Source organism: Mytilus galloprovincialis, chromosome 11, assembly GCF_965363235.1.
Source record: "Mytilus galloprovincialis chromosome 11, xbMytGall1.hap1.1, whole genome shotgun sequence".
Taxonomy (NCBI): domain Eukaryota; kingdom Metazoa; phylum Mollusca; class Bivalvia; order Mytilida; family Mytilidae; genus Mytilus; species Mytilus galloprovincialis.
This window is the reverse complement of record NC_134848.1, coordinates 19,092,208-19,109,085: the sequence shown is the minus strand read 5'-3', so window position 1 is coordinate 19,109,085 and position 16,878 is coordinate 19,092,208. Positions and strand designations below refer to the sequence as shown.

Below are 16,878 nucleotides of genomic sequence, written 5' to 3'. Positions count from 1 at the left end.
AATGCTCATCTGGTGCAGAAAAATAGTATCGTTTATGAAATAACAGATTAGGTCGACTAATATGATATAAAAATTATCGGTACCTTCATTTTTTGTTTCTTTAATTATTAAATCAAGAATTGATGCAGAAACTGTAAACTCTACTTTTCTACTGTCACCCCTTATATATTTGAACCTTCATTTGTAAAGAGTAATGGACATATCATGTCGTCGCATCACATTAAATCACATTAAGTAATAAGTGAGGTTCGTGTTGCTCAGATTTTAGTTTATTATGAAGTGTTTTATGGTATGTCGTAAACTTTGTCTTTTATTTTTGTCATGGCGAATCGATTGGTTCTACTGTATTAAATGTGTTTTTTTTCGTGATATTGAAGGCAACTAAGAGGATTTGGTGAAAAGCCAAAAAATAAAAAATAACACATTGGATGCTCAACGGAGGTAACTTATTCTGAGTCATTACTGCTTCTTCTGAAATATCAGTCTTTCGGGACATAATTCGTTGGGCAGCAAATGCATTATTATCTGGATGATTTACAAAAATAGTTTGTTTAATGAAAGAAAATGTATGTGTACCAATTTTCAAAGCGAAGAAAAAATCGGGGCTTGCTAAGTCAACTACCAACGTAAAATTCGGTTCACTTTCGTCAGGAACACATTGACAAACATGTATGATTGAAGTTCTTCGACTTTATAATGAAGATCACAATGCTGAAGAGAAAAATACAAAAAAAAAAGGTTTTTAATTAGGTAAGTTAACTATGAAACCAGGTTTAGCCATTAATTGTACCCTTAAAAGCTTGTACCAAGACAGTTTTTAATAAAGTCTAGCCTTTGATTTTGTTAGTGTTTATGGACTTTCACTTTTAGAATTGACCTTATGGTCGGTATTTTTGTTATAACGTCTTTTTGATGCCCCCCCTTCAATTTAAACTTGATGCATAGTAACAGTTATTCTATAAAACCAGGAGAAAATAACTGAAGAGGTACCTTACTTTAGGCAAACACTGTTACAATTATCTATACGAGTGTGCATTCCATTACTCTATGTTAGTATACTGGTATGATTGATGATTGGTTGTTTGGATAAAACATCACTTTCATGTACACTTGCCGACACCACGGCATCATTTGTTTTATTAATGAAGGAAGATCAGTACCAGGAGAAAAAATGCAAATGTAAAACCGGCGAACCTAGTCAATTAAAATCAGAGTCGAACGCATTTAGACTCGGGCAGGGTTCGAAATAACAACCTCAGTGGTGCTCACGTCAATTAATTTGAGAAAAAAAATGATTTTTATAATAGTTGGAGCTGTGCCAGAAATTGGTTACTTTACAATAGCAAGAAAGGAAAACATTACAAGTTTACATCAACAGTTGTGAGAGTATAACTGAAGATAATGTTATCGAAAGTTAAAAGGGGATTTCGAAAAGATTAGAGAATTAACATGTTCTACCGATAGGCAATCCTTATCTGCTTAAAAAACTGAACCCATCGTGTTGACAATGACAAATAAAATCCCTTGAAATGTCACATTCTGTTATATTACTAACGTAAAAAAAAGTTATTTGGCTTTAAATAAAGAACAATCAAAATGACACTTAGAACCAAAATGATGATCCCGTTTATGGAGTAATTATTTTAACTTTACCATCTTAAAAACATTTGCCAACTGCTTCCTTTTATACTGTAGCCATCTGTTAAGTGAATAACGATCGGATATGGAAACACTTTATATTGTATCAGAAAAGAAGGACTTGGTGACACATTTATCGTATTTGACGTGAAAATGTCTAAAAAAGCGCATACATGACCATAAATGATTCGAAATCAATTCCAACAGGAAACTGCATAATGCTAATAATAACCCGCTTTATCCTATCGTAGAAATTAGAATTGAAAAAAAACAAAACAATAATACATTGAACATTTTATTATTTAAATATGACAAGACAAATACACTAAGTCTAGTATTGTGTATCAAATAATTTATGGACTGGGAAACAATGACAATATATATCATTTTAACATTGTATAGCAAGTCATTGTTGTTTGTAGCTTCTTGTTATGGTCTCCTTCTCTACAAAAAAGGAGAAAAAAGTTAAAAATAACAAAAGACATTTTTTTTTATTATTATCTTGAAGTATTTTAAGAGAAGAACAATGCAACAGTATATGAGAATAACACATTAAAATGGTAACTGTAGTTCGTTCTATGAAGGCGGTCTTCTTCTAGTATCAATAACGTTAAGTACCGCCCGGCTCTCACAAAATGTGGTACACAAGTATATAAAAAAATCCAACCCTAAGGTACAAGTTTACCCAATCCTAAGGTACAAGTTTACCCAACCCTAGGGTATAAGTTTACCCCACCCTAAGGTACAAGTTTACCCAACCCTAAGGTACAAGTTTACCTAACTCTAAGGTACAAGTTTACCCAGCCCTAAGGTACAAGTTTACCCAACCCTAAAGGTACAAGTTTACCCAACCCTAGGGTACAAGTTTACCCCACCCTAAGGTACAAGTTTACCCAACTCTAAGGTACAAGTTTACCCCACCCTAAGGTACAAGTTTACCCAACCCTAAGGTACAAGTTTACCCAACCCTAAGGTATAAGTTTACCCCACCCTAGGGTACAAGTTTACCCCACCCTAAGGTACAAGTTTACCCCACCCTAAGGTACAAGTTTACCCCACCCTAAGGTACAAGTTTACCCAACCCTAAGGTACAAGTTTACCCAACCCTAAGGTACAAGTTTACCCAACCCTAGGGTACAAGTTTACCCCACCCTAAGGTACAAGTTTACCCAACCCTAAGGTACAAGTTTACCCAACCCTAAGGTACAAGTTTACCCAACCCTAAGGTACAAGTTTATCCCACCCTAAGGTACAAGTTTACCCAACCCTAAGGTACAAGTTTACCCAACCCTAGGGTACAAGTTTAGGTACAAGTTTACCCAACCCTAGGGTACAAGTTTAGGTACAAGTTTACCCAACCCTAAGGTACAAGTTTAGAATTGGAAAGTCAATAAAAACTGACATAATCAAAAGTTATTTATAGAAAAAGTCGATGAATGAGATTTTCTAATCTTAATGTACATGGAATACACAGACGGGAAAAACAAAACAGAAACATTGTACACAAATTATAGTTTACATGTATCTACTATTTTTACTACACTTTAATATGTAGAATTCAAAGTTACAAAGGAAGGACGGCTTTGTCATTAGGATAAAGCAAAATGCTCTTCAGAAATATTTAAATGTCAGTAAAATATGAAAAAAATACGCAATATTTACCCGAACTGTTCTTATGGTTACCCTGTATAGTATCCATCTGAAAAAAGATTATAAACTTTGAATTTTTCGAAAAACTAAGGATTTTCTTATTCCAGGAATAGATTAACTTAATAATAATGATAAATTTCATAAAATTAACAACATCAGAAATTAATTGTCATCAGAAATAGCATAATCACAAATCTAATGTTCCTACATTGTAACATGTATTGTCTTTATTCCTTAGTCCAATTTACTAGTAGAATAAAACATTTCATTGTGTTTTCTTTGGTTTTGATATGTGTCTGGATTTTTGTTCCATGACGAATACCCATTATCTCCCTTTCGTCATGTAAAATGTTCAAGTGTAGTTAAAAGATGAATAAGTTTTGGATATTACTACAATGTCATAACATATAGTTGTCCTAGAAGAAGTAATATAATCATGCAAACCTACAAGTATACAATTTGCGGTAGATGCTGCTAAAATGCTTTTAATAAACTTACACATTGGTCGAATGGCTCTGTAGCCACCTCCTACTGAAAAGAATAATAATACAAATAAATATGATGAATATCGCACCTCTTGTAAATTATCACGTTGTGATTGGTTTAACGCTGTCACGTGGAGACCGTCTATGAATCCGTACGGGGTTATTAAAATTTCATAGTGTGGTTCATGACGTCACGTCTACTGTTAATGTTGACGTCGTCCATGCGTATTGTTGTGTTTCATTGTTTACTTCTCTTCAAAACACAGCAAAAAAAGTTCTGTTTGCAATATATTCGTTATTCAGTTCAATATATTACAATTCAATAAATTACTGTATAATGAACTGGTGTACTAATACTTGTACATTAGTTACGGCATAAATCTCTTAAAAAGAGAGGAGCATAGATTATGTTTATAATAAATTTGTTTGGTTGGTTTTAGACATAATGCACCGTTACAAGCTTCCGCCAGATAGTAACTTTATCTTTCTTTTCGTCATCCCTGTTAAAAAAACTCGTTAGCTTATTAAAGCATCTTAGGTTTTCTGTTTTATTTATTTTGTTTTTCAACACAGTTTAATATTATTTTTTTTATTATATTTTGTGGATTGTTCTTTGCGTGTTCACCGCTTTCATATTGACGATTTTGTTGTCTGTTGTTCATGGTGTTCTGTAATGCATCTGTTTATATCTTAATATACTACACGTTTTGGTTTAGCTATGACTGTCATATATAACATAAACTATGTCAGTAAATAGATTTATAATATACTTACAGTATCCTGGATGCATGTATTCTACTACAAATAAAGGAAAAAATAGATCAAGCTCAACTTTATATGGAGGAGATTTAAAACAAAATATGTGCATACAAAATTTATAACATGAGAAATATGTGATTTTTTTTTTATCCCCGAGCTAATTACTAATATAAATATAATATTAAAAATATAAATTTTAGTATATAAAATTGAGAAAGGAAATGGTGAATATGTCAAAGCGACAACCACCCGACCATAGAGCAAACAACAGCCGAAGGCAACCAATGGGTCTTCAATGTAGCGAGAATTCCCGCACCCGTAGGTGTCCTTCAGCTGGCCCCTAAAATATGCATAATAGTACAGTGATAATGGACGTCATACTAAACTCCGAATTATACACAAGAAACTAAAATTTAAAATCATACAAGACTAACAAAGGCCAGAGGCTCCTGACTTGGGACAGGCGCAAAATTGCGGCGGGGTTAAACATGTTTATGAGATTTCAACCCTCCCCCTATACCTCTAGCCAATGTAGAAAAGTAAAAGAATAACAATACGCACATTAAAATTCAGTTCAAGAGAAGTCCGAGTCTGATGTCAAAAGATGTAACAAAAGAAAATAAATAAAATGACAATAATACATAAATAACAACAGACTACTAGCAGTTAACTGACATGCCAGCTCCAGACCTCAATTAAACTGATTGAAAGATTATGTCTTCATCATATGAATATCAGGTACAATCCCTCCCGTTAGGGGTTTAGTATCATACTATCATAAAATATATGAGAAGAACATAACCCGTGTCATGCCAACAACTGTTTTTTTAGAAATAAATGTGTTTAGTTCCGATGCAAAGACCCTATCAGTGAATCAATGTTAAATCCAAAATATGCAATCTTTAATGACCTGACAACAGTATCGTAACTATATCCCCTTTTAATAAGTCTATTTAAAGGTTTTGTTAGTTTCTGAGGAGAATACTGACATTTTTGTGCTTTATAAAGAATATTTCCATAAAATTTTGGATGTGAAATACCTGAACGTATAAGATGTCTGCATGTTGAGTTATATTTACGAATTATTTCCTTATACCGGTGATAAAATTTAGTAAATGTTTTGACCAGTTTGTGATATCGAAAACCCTGGTGTAATAATTTTTCAGTAATACATAAATTTCTCTCGCTAAAATCTAATACATTGTTACATACACGAGCGAATCGTACAAGTTGAGATATATAAACACCATAAGATGGTGACAAGGGAACGTCACCATCTAAAAATGGATAATTAACAATAGGAAATGAAAAATCATCTCTTTTATCATAAATTTTTGTATTAAGCTTCCCGTTTATGATATAGATATCAAGATCGAGGAAAGGGCAGTGGTCATTGTTATCATTAGCTTTATTTAAAGTAAGTTCTACAGGATAAATTTCTTTAGTATACATACTGAAGTCGTCATTATTTAGAGCCAATATATCATCCAAATATCTAAAAGTATTGTTAAATTTTTGTATCAAATGTTGTTTTGATGGGTCTTTGCTAATTTTATATGCCTTTTTACCTTGAGTATTAAACTTTATCATATACTTAGCATTGATATGATTGCTTTTGCATATGTGTAATGAGCGGAAGTACACAAGCCATAATTTCCCACCCGGACTGATAATCCATATCAGGTGCATCTCGTGCACAAAACCCATAATAGTGCCTCTCGTGCAAGTTACTTCCAATGTTTCTGGTATCGATTGTTTACTTTTCCATTGTGACGTCAGATATTTTTTATGACGACGTCAAAATTTACGGGAACTTTTGTGGGGATAGTTTAGTACTTGCTAATAAATGCCATTGACAATTATGAATTATTTTATAGTACAACAAACATGGAGTAATAATGATCATACAACTCTTCAAAATTTTCAATGTTTCAAAATGCCTTTATAGGAAATGTTACCATATATATATATATATCGAGGTATTGATGCTGTTGTTGGACAATTATAGTATATTTGATTCATAATTTAACTTCTTTATAAAGTTTTTGACTGTTTTAGTTATTGCATTTGTTTATTTGCCTTACATAAAACTATTGTCGGAAGTATATGAAAAAGCGATTAATACATGGACTTTTCCATATCAGCCTGGGTATCATCCCTCGATCCACCTCGACTCCGTCTCGGGATGATACCCAGGCTGATATGGAAAAGGCCATGTATTAATGTCGACTATATAAAATATAATTTCAATTAATTACTATATGATAGGGTTATTGCATATATATTGGGGAATATTGTCCCGAGTAGAATTTTATATTGCACGAGCTTGCGAGTACAATATATGTTCTACAAGGGACAATATTCCCCAATATTCATGCAATAACCTTTTATTGTATAGCAATATAATATTTAAAAGTAAACATTGGTTTAAACTAAGATTTTGTCGTTGATGACGTCATGAATTTTGAAGATTTATTGCACTAGTGCAATATTAGAATTTATTGCACGCTAACTTTTGGTTAATTTTTGTGGGACATACTATATTGCTATACAATAATAACTATTATTTGACAAATTGACACATTTAGTACTTATCCATCTTTGGATTACAAATGTTTGGCTTTGAGCGTTCCTGATGAAGGTAAATCCAGAAAAGCGCTCCGGACGCACGAAATTTTTAAACGTGCTGTTTTCAATTGTGTAGAAACAGTTTATCAAAAGGATAACAATTAATTGAAGATGTAACAACAACTAATTAAAGATTAGAGGATATATACTCACCACCATCAATATCAGCTGTAAAAGATAAATACAATAAGTTTTTAAGATTAATAAAAACAGAATTGTATTCGCAAGAATAATACGTTGATCGAACATAATTATAGTCATGATAATATGCATAAAGATAGCAAAGTCAAGCTAAATTGTATGTTTTTATAATACTTTACAGAACAGTCTTTTACCAAGTGCTACTGTTTTTAACCTTCATGATACATTTGTATAGGATTGTCTTTACCTTTTGTGCAAAACAGAATTTTTTATTTCAAATGTTCTTGGTGTGTCATTCGAAAATTTATAAAAAGCGATGCTGTATAAATTCAGAAACAACTTAGTGTTACATAATAGATATGAACTAATCTATAACATGTATATTGTGATGTCTGTTGCAAATAAATTGTTTTCATCACATTTTTATAGGAGAAACATGATCGGTGTCACTTGTGGAGTAAGACCTTTTATCTCTTCTAGTTTTTTTCAAGGGTTGATGTGGTTCAATCTTAACTTGACGATGGTGCTGTTCATTAGACTGTTCATTTTCTGATCGTCATATATTCAGCTGTTGTACCTTTGTTATCTTTCAACTTGTTATGTTTTCTTTGAATGAAATGATTTTTGAAATCTAATATTGGCGTTATTTTATCATGATAAAAGGTGGCTGGTTTTCTCCATGATGTAGGTCTAACTGTGAAGTAGTCATGCCGAGTAGCTTTTGTCTACATAACAGCAATAAGAATACAGTCACGTCTTCGTTTTGTATATTGGTCTCTTTTGCATTAATTTAAATTATTTATTGTTTTATTCAAGAACCGAAAAAGTTATTGTATTAAGGTCTCAATATAAAATAATTTCAATATTTCACAAATAAAGTAAAAGAGTACTTACATAGATGCTCATATGGATTATCTGAAAAAAAAACAAGAAAATAAAAAAATTATTACTTATTAAGACAGTAAACAAAACAACCACAAATAAATGAAACAAACATGATTTCTACCCAAAAGACTAGCAAATTAATACACGTCTTTATATATTGTGATAACTACATAAATGTTTATGAATTTTTATTATACAGGTCAATAATAATGATATGATATGTTTATATTTGTTAAAGTGTACATCAGTAATTAGAACGATACGTTTTAACTTTTTTTATTCGTTATGCTAAAATGTAAATTTTCTCATTGTTTTGATATTGGTTTACAGTAATGGAGCAGGTATCACTCTGTTGGTCATTATATTATCCACGGATAATTGAAGGATTTGGTTTGTGTGTCTCTTGTTTTGTCTAAAAACTTTACAGCTTTTATTTGTTTGATTTGTGCATACCTTTATACAATATCAGGACAATCTTTTATAAATTGTATTCATCGACGAATCTTGATGTTCCTGATGCATGTGATGGTCAGTAGAGTTACCCATCTATTATTACTATCCTAGTGTAGTAGTGATACGCTTATCTGCTTTAATTTGATAATTTTTTACCACCACTTCAATCAACCAACGACGCGAAAAATGATTTAAAGAAACCATTTTGTCAGAATAATAATACAGAATACTTACAAACATCAGGCATATCTGGTGCATCTCCAGCAAATATTATTGGTTGTGAACTACCTGTCAAGGGATAAGATAAGTGATGGATTATTACGTGCAAAGGATATGACATATTTCGTTAATGGTAGTAATATTTAACCACAAAAAGAGCTGTTTTTATAAATCAACAAAAACAATAACAATAACAAAACAAAACAAAACAAAACAAAACACTTATTTGGAATTGTATGGTTATTTCCAATAATAGATCGGTGTTACACTTTGTACATCTTTTATGGGTAATTTTTGGTTAAGTTAATTTAGCTGTCATTGCAGATATTAGTCTGTTAAATGTTTTTGAAATAATTGCTGGACTGACCTTGATATAATGTATAAGCTTTTAGTTATTACATGTTGGGGATACAACTTTGGATCAGATACATTCTTTTCTTTCAATTGTTTAACTTTACGTGTTTCTGGTAAAGGATTCGTCACTAAAAACCCATTGGCGACATTAAATAAATAAATAAAGGCAACAGTAGTTACCGTAAACATAAACAATTGTTGAAAAGCGTATGTTAAGCTTTAGTCGCCTTGATGTGTGTTTCGTTGAGATGCAGTCTCATTTACGTATACTCCACACCTCTTTTTATTTATATAACTATTCATATTCGTTGAAAAGTTTTACACAAGTTAACTATTGGAAACAATATGTATACTTTTGTCGTCTATAGTCTTAGATATAGAAGAATTCGACGAAAAGGCAAGTAATGTATTTTCTTCAAGAATACACATTGTCTAGTTTGCTGATTGATAATATTTATTGGTGCATTTTATATATAAAATGTATAGTAAACTTATAACGCATGCTACATACATGCAGTATTTGAATAGGAAAATACTAGCTAGCTATAGCGCGGTGAAAAATAAAGAAATGGGACATAGATACGCATGCAAGCAATTCTACCATTAAGTAGAGATAACTTATTGAAAAAAGAGTAATTTACAGATTTATAAATAAGATTAGGAAACAGTTATCCGAATAATTCAGTCGTAATATCGCCAGCGGCTAAACGACAAAATTAACCTTGCAAGAATGAGCGTCGAGCACAGGTGCAGACTGAATTATTCGGGTTAAGATAAAAACTACTCTATACGATTTTAAATAGTTAAAACTGATGCTATACTAAGGAAATCAGCTTACCAACTGGTTGAGAGAAAAAGTCTAAATCTACCATAAATTAACAAAAATATTATCAAAAATGCATACTGATTGTGAATTGCCTTTAAAATCAATTTAAAATTCAAATATTGAAGAAACTAGTTGATGGTCTCATAAGAAAGAAATTATATTTTACACAAAAAACAATGCAAAATCTGTTTTTGTTTAAATAAAATCGTGAATTTCTTCTCAAACTTATGATCTGTAATAAATATAAATTTTACAGTTTTTTGCAAAAGGTCGAAAAAATAATGTATTAAAGACTAACTAAATATATACTAGTAGTTAAGCTATAATAAATATACAAGCTTACCAAATTGTGGAAAAGGTGAGTAACCTCCCACTGTATAAAATAAATTATAATTCAATTGTAATTCAATTATTTTGTCTGCAAGTAATGCATATCTATATTTATGAATCGATGAGAGAGCATAAAAATAGTTTTCTATAATGTAACTGTCAAATATATAAAAATGAACACAGAAAAATAATGCGCAATAACTACGAAAGCTAGTTTTAGGGTTGAATTGTACAAGAGAAGAAATACGATACAAATATACACACAAACATGACTGAGGAATATTATCAAAACAAATTGCACAACACCAAACAGAATAAAATGTTAAGTTTTACGGTCGGTGTTTTTTTTTTCGTGGACTCCGGCTTTCTACACGAATAAAAACTGGCCGTCACGAAATAGCATAAATGCAGTGCTTAAAAGAGGCGTTAAAACCCAAAAAAAATCAAATCGTAATCAGTATATCTTGTGTAGAAACAGATTATTTAGTTAAGTACGATTAACATTATTGTCCCCCCTTATATCATATGCACTAACATAAGATATCTATATGCAATTGAAACAAAACATACGGTACTGCACAATGAGTGATACACAATTTTGACAGCATGTCTGGTTATTACGTGAAATGAAACAAAATCGAAAACTTTGCTTTGAATTCATACCATTACAATTATAATTATCAAGGTACCAGGATTATAATTTAGTACGCCAGACGCGCGTTTCGTCTACATAAGACCCATCAGTGACGCTCATATCAAATTATTTATAAAGCCAAACAAGTACGAAGTTGAAGAGTATTGAGAATCCAAAATTCCAAAAAGTTGTGCCAAATACGGCTAAGGTAATCTATTCCTGGGATAAGAAAATCCTTAGGTTTTCGAAAAATTCAAAGTTTTGTCAACAGGAAATTTATAAAAATGACCACATAATTGATATTCATGTAAACACCGAAGTGCTGACTACTGGGCTGGTGATACCCCAGGGGACGAAACGTCCACCAGCAGTGGCATAGACCCAAAGATTGAAATAGTTATCAAAGGTACCAGGATTATAATTAAGTACGCCAGACGCGCGTTCCGTCTTCATAAGACTCATAAGTGACGCTCATATCAAAATATTTATAAAGCCAAACAAGAACGAAGTGGAAGAGCATTCAGGATCCAAAATTCCAAAAAAAAGTTGTGTCAAATACGGCAAAGATAGTCTATTTCATCATATGTTTGATTTACAGAAACACCCTTTGAATATCTACTGGTTAACTATTATAGGTTGCATTTCTGTAAATAACGACCATGCAATTTCCCATAGCACTCATTTTACGGCTAAAACTGTACCACTTTTACAATGAAGTTTTGAAAAAAATCATATTCTTGAATAGAAAGTTCATACGCACTACAATTTTTTTTTCAAAGGTCAAAATATAGGGCTGTGCGGCATATTTTCAACGTTTATATGCCCCTGACTTCTAAGAGTTTGAACTTTAAATTTCTTAACTTCCCTACCTTGAATGTAGGATTACTACAGATTTCAATATAAAAAATATGAATATATATATATATTTACTGGTGACATTCCCAAGTTATGTCTCTATGAGATTAACATATCTGGGAACCAGTATGTAAACATAATTAACTATCTATGAATATTCTACATCTCCCCAAAAGAGGCGTGGTTTGAGAATCAGCTGTACTTACAAAGTGCATCCTATAATCATAAGGACTCACGTTTATGTCAAGCAATACGATTAGGGAGCAAATGATTTCTGCTATTTTTTTTCACAATCTTCACATCTTGCTTAAGTATATTTAATAAACATACAAACACATATGACTATTGTCATAACAAAAATATTACCATTGTACTTTTAATGTGATTTGAAAAAAAAAAAGAAAAAAATGAAATGAACTTACGTAATGGAGATGATGATCTTCTGCTTTGGATATATCTATCTATAAATAGAATAAAATGTCATGTTTAAAGCCAATTGAAAAACATTTAAAATAAATCATATGTCTATTTTATATATTTATTATATTATATTGTATATTTGTTCGATTTATGATTTTTAGACCAGCACATGTCTTTTGTGGATAGTTGTCTCATTGGCAATCATACCACATCTTCTTTTTTTATATAGTAAAGTGAATATATTCTGAATATAATCATTGAAAACATACTTGCTGTTCTTCTGGGTATTGCTCTGAATCTTCTAAAAGCTGTAAAATAAAATAGAATAAAAATATATAATAATAATGTTTTAGTTTTTTTTATTGATTCTTTCTGTCAATGGACATTGATCTATTTACCTTGTAAAAACTGTAATGTATATATCGGCTAAATGGCATTAATAACTCAACATTATATAGCAATAAAACATATTGAATAAATTCCGTTGCAAGTTGTAAGGTCAACATGACACATGTATCCTAGTACACATTGCAACAAATGAAATGTTAATTATATTTCCGATCAAATTATTAGTGTTGTCTTACGAATAACACTAAAAAATACACATTTAGACATCACACTTGTTAATTTTATACTGCACTCTTATCACTCATTATTCAATTAAAAGGGGACAATCTACTTGTTATGCTATTGGTCGAAAATACAATCTTAAAGTAATAATAGTATAGCGATATAAAAATCACGCATTCTTTAAAACGACAGTTTTTCTTCATATATTTCTTTCTTTCCGAGCGCTTTTCTTGGTTAACCCTAGGCCTCTTAAGGAGCAATTAAATCAAAGTATTTCAAAACGAATGTATAAATAAGCAGAAAAGTTTGGACAAAATGGGAAAAAACAGTTCATAGAATCAGTGCATAAGTAAAAAATGTTAATATCAACCAACATATATATAAATCACCATTGTTTCCTATAGACTGTCCAGTGATTGTTTGATGGACATTTATTGTATGTAAGAACTGGTTAAATCTAAAAAAAATGAAACCGTCTGCCAAACGGAATAATTACAAACTTGCAGAAATTGTTGTATTTTAATACAAGACAAGAAATGAACAATAATTGTGAATGAAAAAATTTACAAAACACATCCCAACACAGCTTTGTCTGAATTCCTTCCAATCCTGATTAATATTTCACTACATTATTAAATAATCAGTCTGATAAAAAAAATGCTTGTTTACCTTCAAATACAATAAAATAAAGTATAAAGTATAAACAAAAGTATATAACTCCCAGGCAAATTTAGATAGGAAACATTAAATCTTTAAAACTGACAAAAGCAAACGCTATATTTTAACAATCAACGAAACGAATCAAAATTTAATCCTGGTATCTATGATGAGTTTATTTGAATAAAAAGCTTAACCTCAAACTTGTATGACAGTTGTTTATAGTTTATTGACATAATTAGGTAAGAAGGCAAAACAGACGTAGTCTCATAGGCACTCATACCACATCTTCCTATATCTTTAATATGTTAATGTGACAAAAACTCATCATAGATACCAGGATTGAAATTGTGTATGTGTCCCAGACGCGCGGTTCGTCTACAAAAGACTCAAATGCTGCTAAGGTAATCTATTCCTGAGGTAGAAAAGCCTTAGTATTAAAAAATTCTAAGTTAATTTATAAATATGACCATATCAATGACAATTCATGTCATCACAGAGGTGCTGACTACTGGTCTGTTGATACCGTCGGGGCATGAAATCTCAACTAGCAGTGGCTTGGACCTAGTCGTTGTAAATTAACTCATCAGAAATACCAGGATGCATATGCGACTGACGTCTACAAAAGACTCATCAGGGACACTCAAATCAAAAATAGTTATAAAGGCCAAAAAATAAAGTATGAAGTTTATATTAATCAGGACCACAATCGTAAAAGTTTTGCCAAATACAACTAAAGTAATCTATTCCTGAGGTAAGTGGGATCTAGTAACTAAAAACAGCGAACAGACAACGTAGGCATTCAACACAACTGACTAAAATATTCAAAAAAACATACAGTTTAATCGAACAAAGACGCCAACAAAAACGGCGTAGTTGATAGTAATAAACTTTTTATAGAGCTATATTACCAAGTAATCCAAAAAATAAGGACATTAATCTAAGATCGGCTGATATTTCCAAATTGACAGAAACAATACTGAGATAACTTGTAAATTATATGTTTCCTTAACTACTTCCTCATGACATTAATGGTCATTATTGTAATGTTAAACAATGGACATACTATATTGACTGAAATACTTCTGTAATTTTATGAAATGGTAAACCAGATGTAACCAGTATAGGCTTACAGTGGTTGTCATTAATGTGATTTCTTTATGCGAAAAGGAGATATTTATCTATTGAGTTATGGTATTCATCCTGCCATTTAATAAATAATAAACCTTAACATAGAGCAGATAATTGACCTTAGACGACTTTCGTGTAGGTTTGTAATGCTCTCAAGCTTTTTATATGTTGTTGTTATAGACTTTTGGTTTCAAGTGTAACTGGTTAACGAATAAAATTACCATAGATAATATGACAACCGTAGTGTATGCTAGACACAGATTTCGATAACAAACAAGACGTATCATTGACGCTCCAGAAAAACAATGAAATTAAAAGGCAAAAAAATTATAAAAAATGTGGTTTGGAAAACACAGAAAATTTATTACACCGCCAAATGGAAGTGACCCAAAAAACTAGTCATAGTTATTAGGTTATAGGCCAAACATAGACAGCAAATCTGTTGACTGTGTTAATACAGTGTTGAGGAATTTACACATGATAAGAATTTGATATGAATTTGATATATTGTACGTAAATTAAAATAATTCTTTATAAAGACCGTATGTTCTATGGGATTTTCAAGTTTTGTTTTCATTTGGAACGCCCAAACCTCAAACACATGAAAGCCAGGGGGTATACAGACATAGAAACGTTAAAAAAGTAATTTATTTCGAAGAAACCTCAGACTAAATCATTTCAAAGCCCGGAACATATAAAGACATAGAAACGTTAAGAACATAAACATACTTACTTTGTGATGAGGCTAGTGCTGCAAGAAACAAATGTTTGAATTAGCTACATGTGATATATGTCCTGAATGACAAAAATCTGCATTCACATTTACATTTCAAGTTTCGTCTTCAATGTTAGCAAAATTATGAAACAATAAACAGAACTACAAATTCTTTTAAAGCTTTGTGATGTTTGGTAAGAGCTAAATATCTTTGAAAATACTTTGAAAAAGAGCAAAAGATTGACAAGGTAAAGAAATTGTTTATTTCAAAATTTAAAAATGATTCATTCTTAATTATGTAAGCATTGTGGAAGTAGCGCTAATGTTATTTTTGCACCACTATTAAAACAAATACGTGTTTCGTATGCCCCAAAAAATTAATTTGTTACGCCAATATTTCAAAAACAATATAATGACTTCAATACTTATGTTTAACCGATCTCCAGTAGTTAACATTGTTGTAGTAAAGAATTTAGCTTTGGTACTACCAAAATGATTTATTACGAATCTTACTTTCATTTTCATAATAACGATAATAATAATTTTCATATAAAATAAATAAATTGTCAAAATGTTGACTTACCTATTAGTGTGAAAAACAGAAGAATTTGTAGGTAAAAATTCATTGTAACGGATTTGTATTTATCCTAAAGTCCAAGTTATAGATGTTAATGTTTATTATTCTCGTTGTATTGAGTAAGATTCCTCCTTTTATATATGCGTTGGCAAACGTCACAATAGCAGAACGACCAACAAATAAAAGTCATAGAGGCAGCCTTTAAATGGATATCCTTGTAGCAGTCCGATTTGCAATAAATTTTACGCCAATATAATTTTGATATAACATTTCAATAATCTTATTTAGTACTATTTTTAATTTATTTACGATAATTGTATTAATGGATGATATATGTTCGGGTCTCCCTAAGTATTGGCCCCATGGTGTAAACAAGATATATTTATCACTATTGAATTATATATATGTGTGTTTTGTCATGGGTAATTATTGGATCTCACGATTATATATCATATAGTGGTTACTGGCGATAAATAGACACAAACATGTACTTACAATTGTCATTGGTGATAACTGTTTCTACGCACATTCTATGTACTACAACAAGAAAATAAACAAGAACACTATATTGTTACCAGTTCTGTCACTAATTAACGCAACAAATATAGCATATACATTGCTTTGTTTACCAATTTTCATGAAAACATTGCGAAAAATAGGTGTCATGCACAAGAACATGCCACATAATAGTGTTCAAACCACGTGAAGAATTTTAGAAAGTTGAAAATACCTGTTAGGTTGAACAAAATGTCTTTACATGAGAGCAACTACTTTAATTCTGCAGATTCGCAACAAAAGTCCCATTAATGATGTTCCCTACTCTGTTTCAGAATAACAATCTTCTAAAAAGACTATGATAAATAAAATAATAGCATAGTAATATAGGAACTGAAAAAGCAGAAAAAATGAAGGGACTGTGTGCTTGTTATCGAGATATAAGCCATTGAAAAT

At 31.1% G+C, this 16,878-nt stretch overlaps 1 protein-coding gene across 5 annotated transcripts; it reads right to left on the bottom strand.

Annotated features, from left to right (window-relative positions):
- Window positions 1–1,920: 1,920 nt before the first annotated feature.
- On the bottom strand, window positions 1,921–16,471 carry LOC143051813 (uncharacterized). 5 transcript variants are annotated; one of them, XM_076224767.1, is made up of 13 exons: window positions 16,423–16,471; window positions 15,369–15,386; window positions 12,547–12,585; window positions 12,280–12,318; window positions 10,382–10,411; window positions 10,051–10,077; window positions 8,874–8,927; window positions 8,196–8,216; window positions 7,314–7,328; window positions 4,548–4,571; window positions 3,787–3,819; window positions 3,301–3,337; window positions 1,921–2,082 (listed from the first exon to the last, which is right to left on the bottom strand). In XM_076224767.1, exons 1-12 carry the CDS (start codon window positions 16,454–16,456, stop codon window positions 3,318–3,320), a joined length of 354 nt encoding a protein of 117 aa, XP_076080882.1. In that variant the 5' UTR covers window positions 16,457–16,471; the 3' UTR covers window positions 1,921–2,082; window positions 3,301–3,317. The 5 variants fall into 5 exon arrangements, with proteins under 5 accessions (XP_076080882.1, XP_076080881.1, XP_076080885.1 ...); XM_076224766.1 differs by lacking the exon at window positions 16,423–16,471 and adding an exon at window positions 15,934–16,124; XM_076224770.1 differs by lacking the exon at window positions 10,051–10,077.
- Window positions 16,472–16,878: the final 407 nt, after the last annotated feature.

Coding starts and splice junctions, on each gene's coding strand:
- LOC143051813 (XM_076224766.1), bottom strand. CDS start 15,976: ATGAATTTTTACCTACAAATTCTTCTGTTTTTCACACTAATAG. Junction 12,319..12,546: donor AATACCCAGAAGAACAGCAA/GTATGTTTTCAA, acceptor TTCTATTTATAG/ATAGATATATCCAAAGCAGA. Junction 8,928..10,050: donor CTTTTTCTCTCAACCAGTTG/GTAAGCTGATTT, acceptor ATCCCTTGACAG/GTAGTTCACAACCAATAATA.